The sequence below is a fragment of the Lipotes vexillifer genome, unplaced genomic scaffold, assembly GCF_000442215.2.
Source record: "Lipotes vexillifer unplaced genomic scaffold, Lipotes_vexillifer_v1.1 scaffold331, whole genome shotgun sequence".
Classification (NCBI taxonomy): Eukaryota; Metazoa; Chordata; class Mammalia; order Artiodactyla; family Lipotidae; genus Lipotes; species Lipotes vexillifer.
Genome location: NW_006774049.1, coordinates 764035 through 779665, shown reverse-complemented (window position 1 = coordinate 779665; position 15631 = coordinate 764035). Strand labels below are relative to the sequence as shown.

Below are 15631 nucleotides of genomic sequence, written 5' to 3'. Positions count from 1 at the left end.
GGGAGGGGAGGGGAGGGGGGAGGGAGAGGGAGGAAGTAGGGAAGGAAGCTCCTGATTCTCATTTGCTATTGACCACTTTGCAGACTAGGTATTTCGTTGGTAATTCTACCTGGAAGCCTTTGGAAATTCCAGCAAATCCTCTTAGGTGTAGGGTTAAGAGGGTGGGAAATAGGGGGAGAAAGACCATGGACTCATACACTCTTGAGCTGAATATGATTAATTCTCGCGCGTTCAATGTGATTCCCTCTTCCCACCCCCTTTTCACTTACATCAAATAGGTCTGATGAAGAGGGGCTGAAGTGAGGGAAACTTTCTAAAACATTTTGTTTTGTTTCATTTTAAATACACAGCAGGTTGAAACTACTGAGTTGCTCAGCTTGATAGAACGTGGTAAAGGAAGAGGAAGGGGAAGGGGAGATAAGATTAGATAATGGAGGCTTTGACTATCAGAGAGAGAATTTAGATTTTCCGTAGTAAGCAGCACAGAAAATCCTGGATTTGGAAGCTTTTGTTTTCTAATATAACTAGATTCCTAATTAGAGGAAATATGTTGAAACAGGATAGTATTTTTTTCTAGTTATAGAAATAAATCTTATGCATAGAAGATGTTAAGGGTTATTGTTCTTTTTTATTCTTAACCTCTTTGAAGAGCTATGTTATGTTCAGTCTATAGTTTCCCTAGATTATTATTGGAACAGTATTGTTAGGGGAGTTAATCCCAAAATTAATTCCAAGAGAGTCAACAAAAGTGCAGTCCAGCCAACATTTGATGTATCCAAACAGACATTTACATATTGCGACTGTCCCTCCAACCAGAATTCATTTCCTTTCCCAGTTTCACAAAGGAAATATTCTCTCCTGATGTTTCCCTTGATATGGAAGGTCAAAGAATTAAGTGTTCCTTTTCTTTTTGAAAGCATGTTCAACATGGGGGCTTTTGATATCTTGCTGCAGCCCAGCCATCGTCTAAATCAGATTTTAATAATATCATGACCCATACCCCTTTGTTTCAAAATTATTTTTTGTAGGAATTCAAAGGTAGGGTAGTGTCCATCTAAATACTGATTTTTTTTTTTAACATCTTTATTGGAGTATAATTGCTTTACAATGGTGTGTTAGTTTCTGCTTTATAACAAAAGTAAATCAGCTGTACATATTAAATACTGATTTTTTAAAAGACTCTCTTTCTTTTGCCTTTTCTCCCTTCTCCTCAGAAGCTGAAAGGAGATATTAATGAAAGGGTTAACAGCCTTTAAAAAGTCCATTCTAAAAAGTTTCCTGCATTTAGGTTTGCTCACTTCTTCCCCCACTGGATTATGACAGTATGAATTTAGTAGCATTTCATCTCAAACAATTCTATTTTTGAGCAATTAACATTTCTATTTTTCAGGTCACTTTAAACCATCACATATGTGTACTAAAAGTATTTTAATAAAATTATATTGACTTACAATTTTGACTTTAAGATGATTCATAAAGCAAGATTCCAATCTAAATTAAATGCAATCGCAAGAAATAAATTTGGAAAGTATGTAATTTTCATCTTCTTTCAAAATTTTAAGGACATGTTTTCATTGCACAGTGTCCCATAATTACATTAGTAGTAGCTACTTGTTATTGAATGCCCAACTCTGCCAGGCGCTGCTTTATAGAAAGTACAGTTGACCCTTGAACAGTATGGGTTGGAACTGCGCAAGTCCACTTATATACATATTATTTTCAAGAAATACATACTATAGTACTACATGTCCCATGTTGCATGAATCTGTGGATGTGGAACTGTGGATACAGAGGACCGACTACAGAGTTATATGTGGATTTTCAACTGTGCAGAAGGTCAGTGATCCTAACCTCCACGTTGTTCAAGGGTCAACTGTATAATAAAAATTCCTGTGAGATAAATGTGACAGCTGCGGACTGAACTGTGTTCTCCCCAAATTCATATGTTGAAGCCCTAACCCTCAATGTAACTGTATTTAGAGACAGAGCTTTTAGGAAGTCAGTAAGGTTAAATGAGGTTCATAAGGGTAGGGTCCTAAAATAATAAGATTAGTGGCCTCATAAGAAGAGAAGAGAGGGCCTTCCCTGGTGGCGCAGTGATTAAGGATCCACCTGCCAATACAGGGGACACGGGTTCGAGCCCTGGTCCGGGAAGATCCCACATGTCACGGAGCAACTAAGCCAGTGCACCACAACTACTGAGCCTGGGCTCTAGAGCCCATGAGCCACAACTACTGAGCCCGCATGCCACAACTACTGAAGCCCACACTCCTACAGCCCATGCTCAGCAACAAGAGAAGCCACTGCCATGAGAAGCCCACGCACCGCAATGAAGAGTGGCCCCCTCTCATAGCAACTAGAGAAAGCCCGCAAGCAGCAAGGAAGGCCCAATGCAGTCAAAAGATAAATTTAAAAAAAGAGGGTCTTCCCTGGTGGCGCAGTGGTTGGGAGTCCACCTGCCGATGCAGGGGATGTGGGTTCGTGCCCCGGTCCGGGAAGATCCCACATGCCGCGGAGCGGTTAGGCCTGTGAGCCATGGCCGCTGAGCCTGCGCATCGGGAGCCTGTGCTCCGCAACGGGAGGGACCACATCAGTGAGAGGCCTGCGTACCGCAAAAAAAAAAAAGAAAGAAAAAAGAAGAAGAGAGAGAAATCTCTTTCTCTCCTTGTGATGTGTATGCACTTAGGAAAGGACATGTGAGGATCTTGAACTTCTGACCTCCAGAACTGTGAGAAAATAAATTTCTGTTGTCGAAGGCATGCAGTCTGTGGTATTTTGTTATAGCGGCCTAAGCTAATATATGACTTCCCATTTTGTGGATTAGGAAGCAAACAGAGGTCAGTGGCAACGCTAACAGTTGAACCTGATGTGTCTGACTACAAACAAAAGCACTCTCTTTGAATTGCCCTCTGAATTTTGAGTCTGAAAATAATTAATATAGATAGCTCTTTAAAAAAATACCAAACCCTTCATCTGTTGTTGGTTCGTATAGGCATACCTTGGAGATACTGCAGGTTCAGTTCCAGACCACTGCAATAAAGCAAGTCACATGAATTTTTTGGTTTCCCGGTGCATTTAAAAGTTATGTTTACACCATACTGTCGTCTTTTAAGTGTGCATTGTTTTAAAAATCAACGCACATACCCTTAATTAAAAAATGCTCCATTGTTAAAAAATGCGAACTATCATCTGAGCCTTCAGTGAGTCTTGGAAGTAACATCAATGATCACTGATCACACATCAGCGTAACAAATATCATAATAATGAAAAAGTTTGAAATATGTGACACAGAGACACAAAATGAGCAAATACTGTTGGAGAAATTGTGCTGATAGACAGACTTCCTTCACGCAGAGTAGCCACCAACCTTCACTTTGAAAAAATACAATTATCTGTGAAGTGCAATAAAGCAAAGCGTAATACAATGAGATGTGCCTGTATTTTTATTTGCACTCGGTTTAGCAGAAACACACAAAGCCAGTTGATTTCGTTCAGTACATATCATCTGATTTTTGTCTTTTTGTACGTTATTATTTGAGCTCTCAGAATTTCAGGTTAATGTTGAAAAATGTAGCCAATCTTTCTGAAAGTACAATGTTCAAAAATCCAAGATTTACTATCGCTGTTTTTGCTTTTTGTAAAATGTATTAAATGCAAAATATCCAGTTTTGTGCCTGAAACTAATTGGCAGTATCCCATTAAACTATATTAAAATTAACATCTATTAATTGGATTAGAAATTCAGTGAGAATGACAGCTGCTAGTGCCTTTTACAGTTACTTTGTTTCTCTATAATCCATATGGCAGGAATCACATAATGCTTTTTCCCCCTTGGAAATAAACACTTGAGATAAAATGATCTGACTCAGTGTGGTCAGGGTATGTGCACTTGTTTTCTTTTTAAAAATTTTTGTAAAAGCTGAGCTATCTTTTTTTTCCTCTTTCACAGGTTTTCACCAGCCATATTTTTATATCTGATTAGCATTGTTCCATCATTATGGCTTCTTGAAATGCACCATGAGACCCAGGTATGTCCTTTTGGAAAGCAGGGAAGTGGAATACTCAGCAATAAACTACATTCACATTATAATCCAATTTCTGACAGAAATGCACTTTTCTAAGGAGCTGGAGTTATCAAGATTTGCATAAGTAAGAGGCCTCAGCAAAAAGGAAGTGAATCCATGATCTGTAAAACCCCATGAAAATGTTGCATTCATTTAAGATTTAAGACTACGTCATTCATTAACAATTGGGGTTAGAGATCTTGTTCTCAAGACTTCCCCTCCAATATGCTACAGTTTACATGGGGATATACAATTCTGGTTTTAACCCTTGCCGCTTCAAAGAGTTATTGTGCTGAGAACGGGCAGGGCTCAGTCATCTAGCATCCTATAAAATGACATTTTTAGGGACAACAGAAACAAAAAAGAAACCCCATCATCTCTACTCAGCTATACAAATACAATCAAACTTGGAGGGGCTATTTGAAGTGGTCTGTCTTAAAATACAGGCTTTGCAGGTTACAGGACATTCACTTTTGAGGGTCCTATGAACTGTCTCAGTAAAATAGGAATTTCACCCTAGGGACCCGAAATAAGGGTAAAGGAGAGGAGCCAGGGGACCCACCGTCAGGAAGGGTGGGCTCTCTGTTTTAAGACCACACTGACCTAGAAAAAGAACAGTGGGTTCCAATAAGAGTCCCTAATCTATATTAGGGAGATACAGAGGGAGGTACTGAGTTTTAAGTGAGTTGCTTTTTGCCTGGGCAACCCTAGGTAGCAGGCTCTAGGCTGGATTCGGTCATTGATTGTTGTAAATGCTCCTGTACAACACTGCGGGGGGGAGGCAGTTGGCGAAGTCCATCAGACTGCAGCCTGGATGTCACATCTTCAGGGTGCAGGTTACAGGTTCATATGTTTTACAGTAGTTAGAATATTATTTTAGGACATTTACTGGTAAAATCTGTGAGACTGTTTCACAGATTTCTTTGCTACAGTTGGTCATTTTATAGCAAAGTTAAGCCTCTGATATATGTTTCAGATATTCAAACCTTATCTGGAAAATGCGTGCTCCAAATTTTAGGCACACAGAGGGGAATTTAGTTCTGTAGACTACTTCTGAATTCCACAAGCATGTACCAATGATGTAGGCATGAAGAAAACATTTGTCTGCCTAAATCTCCTGTTTAAAAAACACTGAAGTCAAAGACTCTCTATATGTTTGTAGCAAAAGTATTTTTGTCACAGTAGATTGGTTGGTTCAAGTTATCATAGCTTTTAAAAACCATACCATAAGGATTAGGGGACTGTTTCAATTTCCTTACTACTTACTGCTTTCAAGGATATGAAAATAAGCTCTGGTGATTTGAATCATTTTTTTCCTTCACATCTAATTCTATGACGTGGCTATCATCCACAATAACAATTCATTTCCCCAAATGCTTTTATAAAATAAATGTGTTGCACAGTTAATTGATATACAGGTCCAATCCTATTACAACAAATAGCATGCAACCAAAAGCTCTCTTTTTAAGAAAAAAAAGATTTTTGAGCCCTGGGCAGTACCTCTCTAATTTTCATACTACAAAAGAAATTGGACCTTTAGCAGTAATGGATTTGACTCATTTTGACACTGAGAATTAAAACGAATGCCCAGTGATTGAATTGGGCAGGCTGGGCAGAGAGAGACGTAGAAAAAAGTGAGAGAGAGACAAAAAAAGTATTGGAATTGCGTTTAAAGAAATAAGAAATGGCAGAATAAAGGGAGGTACAGAAATTCTTAGCCCATTCATGTAGGAAATTTTGGTTATGATAATCATCACTTTTTTCATATAGTCCCTTTATTTTGAGGTATTTTCAGATACATTTTCTCATTTATACACCCAGCAACTTCTTAAGTTAGACATGGTATATGGATTTCTATTTTATAGAAGAGGACCCTGAGACTAAGAAGGGTTAAGTACTTTTCCCAAGGCCACACAGCTAATCAACCACAGTTCTGGGGCTTAGAACCTGAGTCTTGACCCCTAGTGCATTAAACCACACCGCCTTTCTCAATTTTGTGTTCTATGTGTTACAGGAATTTGCATCAAAATCATCTGGATTTTTCATGATGGGAAAGGATAATTTAATTTCCTTTCACATTTTCCCTTTACTCTATACCCTAAATGCTCTAACCTATGACTTGGCATTTGAAAAACATCCTGACCTATTTCACCAAAACATTTCTCCTAGATGATCAATTCTGTACCTTCATTTCTGAATCTGGCTGGGTCTACCTGAATGGAAACAAAATGCTTAATGACAACAGTTGTGACCTTAACTCTTAGTCAAGTCTATTTATGAAGTGGCACAATTCAAGCAATAGAAATTTTCTGGTCTTGATGGTGTCACAGTCTGGTTGACCCAACGGAGTACTTTTGAAGCTATTAAAAGTTTTAAGACATAGCCCATGAAAAAGTGACTTGTTGGCACCCAGATCATGCACATAACTCACTTATACAATGCTGAATGTAAACAATATTACCATAAAAACAATATAAGTCAGGTTAGGTCTTAGGAGTCAAACCCACTGTTCTTTGCAGTCCTAAGGCAGCTGCCACTTAAAGGAAAGTCGTATCAATTTATAACAAACAGAGTTCTAAGAATAAAGAGGGACTCAGGTCTTTATACCATAACATGAACTACAAAACTATTTGCTATCAAGTTATCTTATGCTGCAGTACAGATGACGATTTTTTAAAAATAACAAGATGTCTATGGATTTTTAGTGATAAGAATGTAAAAAAACATATCAGGGTCACCATTTTTAATATACAATCTGCTTTTCGTGCCTGTAAGAGAAGTGGTCAAATTTGTTTCCTATTGAACATTACGTTCTTAGATAGAGTCACAAAACTCCTCTGCAATGAGGATTTGTTGCTCAAAGGTTTAATTTGTTATCTTTATTATCTTTTCTTGGAGCCTTAGCTGTACAAAACAAAACAAAAAAAAGGTACAAACAACTGCATTTTTGTTCTTAGAGTTATGGCACATGGCCATTTTTCTTAATTATTCTTGTCATTTCACCTGTAACACTAGTTGTTTTGATGGAAGGGAGGAAAAAAATAGCTTCTTGACAGACTTTCTTTTCTACTTTTCCAAGTAGCTCATAGAATGATCGATGAAGTATCCAGAATAATTAAGAAAAATACACTTCTCACAATGTTAGCATTTAAAAAATAATAATTTCTGTCTGAATCCAAATGTGTGATCATGTGTGTGTGTGTTTGTGCGTGTGTATGTGTTTCAAAAGTATGTTTGCTCTGCAGATGTTTTAAAAAAAAATCAACCTTATATATATATATTTTTTACCCATTTGTGAAATAATCATTGGCTACAGTTAACATTTTCAAGTGCCACCCCTTTCCTCTCTTATGTACTTTTTTCTTCTCTTTCTGTACCTCAGATTCCCAGCATCTGGCTGGATAAAAATCATCCACAGTTCACTTGTAGAAATTTGCATGCAAAATGAAAGAACAAGAAGGGGAAAAAGTGCCATTTATTTTAGGTCTATTGCTAAATTTTTTATAAACCTAAACTGACTTCTAAAGTGACACAAGATGTATATGTTGGTGGGTGAATATGTTAATTTATTATTATTTTGGGGGGGGGGTTGTTACAGTGCTTAACAGGCATGATTGAAAGTAATTGAATTATCTGTATTAGCAAAATGGTATTTTAGATAAAGAGGCTCTGGACAAGAAACAAAATCTTAGAATGAATGCTTTGACCAGGATCATACATGCTTTCATTGGTTGCTGGTTTGTTTTATAATTGTTCCAGGGTTCAAGGAAGGGAACATGGTGATCGATCCATAAATTCTACAGCTCTCCACAATGAACTCAGAGCATCTACATCCTCATAGACTTGTGGAAAAATAAGACATGTATAGTTGACTCTTTTCTCATAGTAACTGAAAAGTGGTTTTCTCTCTCAAGCCTATATTCTGATTTTCAGAAATGTTTATGCACACTATAGAAACGTCACATATTTGCTCATAACCTCTTAGACACATTGAAGCCATCTTAAACTCTACCTACTGTGATATTTTTTGACATACTGCTTTTTAAAACACTTCTTAGTATTGCAGTAGCCAATCTGAAGGAATGTCAAAGAACACCAGCACCAAAGAAGACTTCAATCAAACTCTGCTGTCAACTGAACAAACCAACAAAGCGGATGATCTCATTGAGACGGTGAGAGCTTTCTCACTGTATATTAAAGGATCTAGCAGATCACCTTTTCACTTGGGGAGGGTAACATACTCTATACCTTTCAGCTCATTCTTTCCTAGGGAAATTTGCCAATTGTTTGGCTCAGGAATTCACAAGATAATTGTATTTAAAAATATTATTAAACATATTTAACTTGCATAATAGGCATATCTATCTTATATACATTAATAGATATATTTAACCTGCAGTATTAAGGAACCTTTAACACTTAGATCAGACAGTCTGTGTACAAGGAGAGATACATACATTTGTGAAGGAATGATATAATGGAAAGATTGGGATCTGCCCTATATATTTTTTAGGTGTTTATGTTAATAAATCAGGGAAGGTTTCCAGCCAAAATAGAATTGCTTGTTTGTTCATCTCATGCTTGATATTTGGCAAACTAACCACGACCTATTAGAAAATGATATACTGGAGAGACTCAAGGCCAAGGCCCCTACCACTGAACCACGTTTTCAACAATAAGACAGGCTACAGATTCTGTGAGGTTTAACAGAGCTATTTCAAGCTTCAATCACAGCTTACCCAGATCACTTTGAACAAATCAATCTCACTGTCTCTCAGTTTATCATCTGACAATTGAAAATATTAACGCTGCTAGTATGCTTCCTCCAAGAATTAAATAAAATATATGAGAAGTCTCAAAGAAGTGTGCAAATGAAAGATCATTGATCTTCACTCACAGCTTCAATCAGGTTAGCATCCTGCCTTGTCTTTTATCCTCCCTTAACCTTTACACTTGACATCAGCACGTGATCAAGAGGGGTAAACAAATTTTGCATAAATATAGTTAAGTCACTTGTATACATCAGTTGGAATCACTATCCAATCCACTTAAGATCTACACCCCTGTAGTCTTTAGAAGATCATAACTGATAGGGCCAATAATATACTTTAGAAGTTATTTGGAAGTTAAGTGGGCAAGAGATGGCATCCAGAATACATGAATGGGATGTAAATTTTTCTCAGAGTCCAAGAATAGGGGCAGAATAAAATTTGGTTGCTAGCTTACGAATTTTTGAATAATATGTTAAATGTTCAGAATCAAAATAACCTTATAGCTATTCTCTTTCTTTACTTTTAGGTAATGAATAAATACTTTTATATATTTTCTCCTTTGATATAGTGTTTTATAGCAATAAAAATCAAAAGAGAAGATTTGTACCATGCTAAAAATATTACCAGATTAGTAAATTCTGATTTGAAATCTATAAAAGAAAAGTACAGGAATTTTAAAATTTTAATATGGAATTTTTAAAATGTTGCTATGTGTTATACTGGTTACAGAGACTGATGAAATGATAAATGAAAAATTATCTATAAAACACTGCAAAATTGGTTTTTAAAATATCATATAGTACAATGCCCCTAGTACGTGAAAGGTTTAAATTACTTTCAGTTATAAGGCTGCCCCATTTTAAGGACCACATTAGCTTTTTTTTTTTTTTTTTTTTTACAGTGTTCAGTTGAAAAGAGTTTTGCTTTCTTTATTAAGTGAAGAATCATTTTCTGAAAATGACCGTCCACAAAAGCTAACTCTTGATTGACAGCCATGGTGAAGAGGGCCTCTCTCTCTAAGGTGCTATAGCTCATAATCCTTCTGTCTGTACGACATTTCTGTTAAACAGGCCAAAGTTTTTGTAAATAACTTATCTACAGTATGCGAGAAAGTTTGGACTTTGGGACTCCATCAGACATTCCTGCTAATGCTAATAATTGGAAGATGGCTTCTACCCATTGGAGGCGGGATTACTCGGGATCAACTCTCTCAACTTCTTCTTATGTTTGTGGGGACAGCTGCTGACATACTGGAATTCACAAGTGAGACCCTGGAAGAAGAAAATGTGAGGTAAGAAGGCCCTGCAATGAAAAGACCTTCTTTTCAAGGTCAGGCCCACACACCTGTCTTTTTGTTCTATTATTTGTATTCTGCATGAATAAGGATTTTCAGTAGATCATATATCCAGTGCTAGAATCATAGAATTGGTTGCTGTTCAGGTACATGGTAGGTACCAGCCCCCTAACACACACACACACATATACATATGTATGTATATACATACATATGTATTACCATATATATATAAAAACTTTATATATGAATACGTAAAGGATGTTGCTGCTAGAGAAAAGGGGCAAATAATATTACCCATGGGTAAGAACAGAGAAGCTCTGACTGTTTGCATGACCACAGATTAGGTGAAGCCGTGGTTATCCGAAAACCTTCTGAGGGTGGAATGACCATCCCTAGCTTCTCTTTCACATGCTCAAGTGTCCAGGAATGTAGCCAATCATAAGAGTCTCTTCTAGAGCAGAGCAAAGCTACCATTCCAGGGAAGAACCTACAGGTGACATGGAGAAATCACTCCTCTAGCCAGCTGGGGAATTTATATTCCCTGACATAAATGCAGAATGGGGCAGATTAGGTTTTATTTTACTAAATTTTATTTTTAGTCAGTTTTGTTCGAAGTGCCCAAAGGCTATCCGGTGTAGATGCCTATAAATTAAAACTTATTGAGTTGGTACTTTTATTTTTGCCACAAGCAAATAAACTCAGAATCCCTGATCACAGCTGCTTATGGAACAACTTTCTTACCTTTAGGGATTTAAGTCTCAGTGCCTAAATGTACTTTCAGCTTTGGTTGTTTTGCACTATGCTATAAAAATAAATTGCAATGAGGCTGGCTTTTAATTCTACATTTTATGCTGTGTTTCTCAAACAATGAAACATAAAACTGAGCAAAATACACTAACTTACTGAGTAAACTTACTACCCCAGTTGTGGTACAAAGTGTATCTGTAACCACAGCCTACCTTCACATGATCATTTCCTGTTCCATTTCTACTGAGTTTTCTTATACTGTAAGTAGACGTAGAATTTTAAAAAGAATCCAGTCTAAGTTGACCCACTGTGCTCAGAATGTTGACTTTAGCTTTGTAGCTTTAATACCAAAGATTTGGTCAGTGCTTCACATTGTATAACATATTTTCAGATACATTAGAATACTTACAGTACAATGAGGTTACAAGAAAATCATGAAGAAATCATGACCGAGCACATAAAAGCAATAAATAACTACGGGCACAGTGATACGGACATGACAATATAAGGATGACTAATTCTATCTAAATAGAAGTAGACACATAAATGCCAAATATCTAGTGAGATGCATGGGAAATAGGGTAGGAGAAGGGGTTCAGGAGGAATATGCTTTGAGGGGCTGGTTATAAAAATGTGAGAAACGCCAAACTCAGCTACCTTAATGGCCTGTTTATGAGGCCCATCCACAAGTGACACCAAGAGGCATTTTATAGATCAGTGTTTCCCAACAGATGTTGAATATTAAATAAGTTAATGATTAAAACGTCAATCTCCGGGGGGGGGGGAATACCTTGAAAATTACGAGGGATCATTCATGCACCAACTCTTGACTGATCGTCTAGTGTGGGCCAGGTAGTGTGCTAGTGCTAGTGGAGACTGGGGAGCAAATGGTGAGCAAGTGATGAAATAAAGGACACACGATCCTATCCCAACCCAGGTAATTTCAGTTCAGCAATTTCTTCACCCACCAATACATTAATCTGAGTGTTTTATAAATCGTTTTTTCTCATTTTAAACTTATACCATGTCCTGAGAATAGAACTGAATAAACTCTGCCCAGGTTATTGTTTTTAAGTTTCTTTTCAGGTTTCATGATCTCAGATGAAATCTTTTTTTTTTTAATGTAACTGCATTGTGTCAGCGACCTTCTGTGGTCTCCACTAGACTCCTGCATGTCTCCATCATGACCCAAAGACTCCAAAATCAAGGCCCAGAGAGAACTGAGAGTTTTTATTTCCCTCCTAAGGCTCACCTCCCAAGTTCTGATTTCATCTCAGGCCCCATCTATACTGCAGGAATTAACACTGCAAATTTCCATCTCTTCAAAGGAAATATTAAACCCTTCTCACTGTAGTGTAGCTTTCCTCTTTGGCCTCAAAAAGACAATCATGAAGCATAAATTTAATATACATGTAAAAGATGTTTACATGTAATATAGCAAAGGGGGTTACTTCATTATAACCGACTTAGCATCACTTATTATTAAAACATTTTCTTTCCCTTTTTATTTTATTCCATAATTTGAGCTGATAGGTTTAAGAGAAAACCTGCAATAATGTCTACATCACAATGATGTCTACATCTTTCTCCTGCATCCTGGTTAATACCTCAAATCCAGTTTTGTTTTAACCTAAATCAACTTCCTTCCGCATGCCCACATGAAGTTCATCTTCCTAATTCTTATGAATTTACATGGACTTGTGAGATATGGCAAACTTTTTGTAACAGCTTCACTTTACACACCATATAATTCATCTATTGTAATTCTACGGTTCAATGATATTTAATAAATGTATAGATTTGTGAAACTATCACCAGAATCCAGATTCCTTGTGTCTGTTTGCAGTCAATTCTCCCTGCCACTGCCAACCCTAGGCAACCACTGATATGCTTTATGTCTCTATAGAAATTCCTTTTCTAGAAATTTCATGCAAATGGGATTGTAAAGTTTGTGGTCTTTGTGTCTGGTCTTTTCACGTAGCATAATGTTTTTTTGGTTCATTTCCACTGTTGCATGTGTGGGTAGTTAGCTCCTTTTTAATTGCTGAATAGTATCCCATGTATATACCACATTTTATTTATCCATTCAGTAGTCAATATACATGTGTATTTCAATTTTCTTGCTATTGAGAATGGTATTGCTATGAACACTCAGTTACAAGCCTTTGTATGGATCTGTTTTCATTTCTCTTGTATAGATACCTAGAAGTAGAATGACTGGATTTTATGTTAAGAAAACTGACAAACTGTTTTCCAAAGTGGCTATACCTTTTTATATTCCAATCAGCAATGTGTGAGAGTTCCATTTTCTCAACATCCTCACCAACACGTTTTTTTTTCAGTCTTTTTGATTATAACCATTCTAGTGGGCTCACAGTAGCAACATATTGTGGTTTTAATTTGCATTTCCCTAATGCCTAACGACGTGTAGCATCTTTCCATGTGCTGATTAGCTATCCATATATCTTCCTTGGTGAAGTATCTGTTCAAATTTTTGCCCATTTTTCATTGGATTAATTTTTATTGAGTTTTAAGAGTTCTTTATATATTCTGGATACAAGTCTGGTATTAGATACATAATGTAAATATTTTCTCCCAGTATATAATTTTTCATTTTTTAATGTTGTCATTTGAATAACAATTTTTTTGAATTTTGATAAAATCCCATGTATCATTTTTTCTTCTCTGTAGTGCTTTGGGAATCATAGATTCTAAGAAATATTCTCCCCATCAAAAATTAGAAATATTTTCCTGTGTAATGTTTTCACTTAATTTTTGTGTACCATGAGGTAAGGGTCTAAGTTCATGTTTTGTCTTGTTTCATTTTGTGTTTTGGCATTATCCCAGCAGTATTTTTTGTCCCAGCTAGGACCAACTGTCTCAGCACCATTTGTTGAAAAGACTGTCCTTTCCCTATTAAATTGCCTTGGTATCTTTGTCAAAAATCAATTGACCACATACGTAAGGAGTTTTTCTGGACTTTCTATTGTGTTTCATTGCTCGGTGTGTCTATCTTATGCCAGTACCACGTTATTGAGATTACTGGAATTTTATGGTAAGTTTTGAAACTGGATACTGTAAGCCCTCTAACATTATTCTTTTTTCAAAAACTGTTCTTATTTTTCTAGATCCTTTGCATTTCCATGTAAGTTTTATAATTAGCTTGTCAAATTCTACAAAAAAATCCTGCTGGGGTTTTGATAAGGACTGTATTAAATCTAAGCATTAATTTGTGAAGAAGTGGCATCTTAATAATATTAAGTCTTTCAATTCATGAACATAAACTATCTCATCTTTTATTCAGATGTTCCTTAACTTCTCTCAGCAATGTTTTATAATTTTCAATGTATAGGTCTTGCACCACTTTTCCTAAATTTATTCCTAAATATTTTTCTTTTTGATAGAGTCATTTTCTTAATTTCTTAGTATCATTTTCATGTTTTTTATTACCACTATGTAGAAATACAGTTGACTTCTGTGTGACAACCTTGTACCCAGAAACCATGCTAAACTTGCTTATTAGTTTTGTAGACTCCTTAGGGCTTTCTACATATGGGATAATGTTATTTGCAAGCAAAGATATTCTTGATTCTTTCTAATCTGTACGCCTTTTATTTCTTTTTCTTGCCTTATTGCACCAGCTAGAATTTCTTGTACAATGTTCAACAGAAGCATATGAGTGGACCTTTCAATCTCAAAGGATAAGCATTCTGTCTTTCACTATTAAGGATGATGTTAGCTATAGGTTTTGCACAGATATTTTTAATAGATGCCCTTGATCAGTTGGAGGAAATCCCTATCTAGGTTACTCAGAGTTCTTTCTTTTCTCTCTCTCTCTTTTTCTATGGACACTGAATGTTGTTAAATGCTTTTCTGTTTTTCTTATGATCATTGTGTGGTGGCATCTTTATTTTTTTTTGCAGTACACGGGCCTCTCACTGCTGTGGCCTCTCCCATTGCGGAGCACAGGCTCCGGACACGCAGGCTTAGTGGCCATGGCTCACGGGCCCAACCGCTCCATGGCATGTGGGATCTTCCCGGACCGGGGCACGAACCCGTGTCCCCTGCATCAGCAGGCGGACTCTCAACCACTGCGCCACCAGGGAAGCCCTGGTGGACTATCTATTATTCTATTAATATGGTGTATTACATTAACTACTTTTCAGATGTTAAATCAACCTTGACTTCCTGCGATAAATATCACTTGGTTATGGTGTATAATCCTTTCTATATGTTGCTGAATTTGGATGGCTAACGTTTTATTAATAATTTTTACAACTATACTCATAGAGCATACTGATTTTTAGTAATATTTTCAAATGATATTTTTCCTGGCTTTGGTATCAGGGTAATATCCTTCAATGAGTACCCCAGGAAGCATTCCTTCTTTATTTTCTGAAAGACTTTGTATAAGACTGATGTTATTTCTTCTTTAAATATTTTATAGAATTCACTTGGGAAGCTATCTAAGCCTAGGTTTTTCTTTATGGGAAGATATTTTATTACTAATTCAATATCATTATTTCTTATAAGTCTATTCAGTTATTCTATTTCCTCTTGGGTCAGTTTTGATTATATTTTTCTTTTTAGGAATTCTTACATTTTATCTAATTTTATTTTTTATATAAAGTTGTCCATAATATTATTCCTTTATACTTGTGTCAATTTCTATAGGGTCACTTATTATGCCCCCCCCCCCCCCCCTTTTTTTTTTTTTTTTTTTTTTTTTTTTTTTTTTTTTTTTTCTTTTT

At 36.3% G+C, this 15631-nt stretch overlaps 1 protein-coding gene across 1 annotated transcript in view; it reads left to right on the top strand.

The window, feature by feature from the left end:
- TMEM26 (transmembrane protein 26) overlaps nucleotides 1–15631 on the top strand; it is a 44261-nt gene that overhangs the window by 14305 nt on the left and 14325 nt on the right. The window contains exons 2-4 of the mRNA XM_007448636.1: nucleotides 3950–4028; nucleotides 8123–8236; nucleotides 9907–10127. Of these exons, the coding sequence (XP_007448698.1) occupies nucleotides 3950–4028; nucleotides 8123–8236; nucleotides 9907–10127 (414 nt within the window). The remainder of the gene's footprint in view (nucleotides 1–3949; nucleotides 4029–8122; nucleotides 8237–9906; nucleotides 10128–15631) is intronic.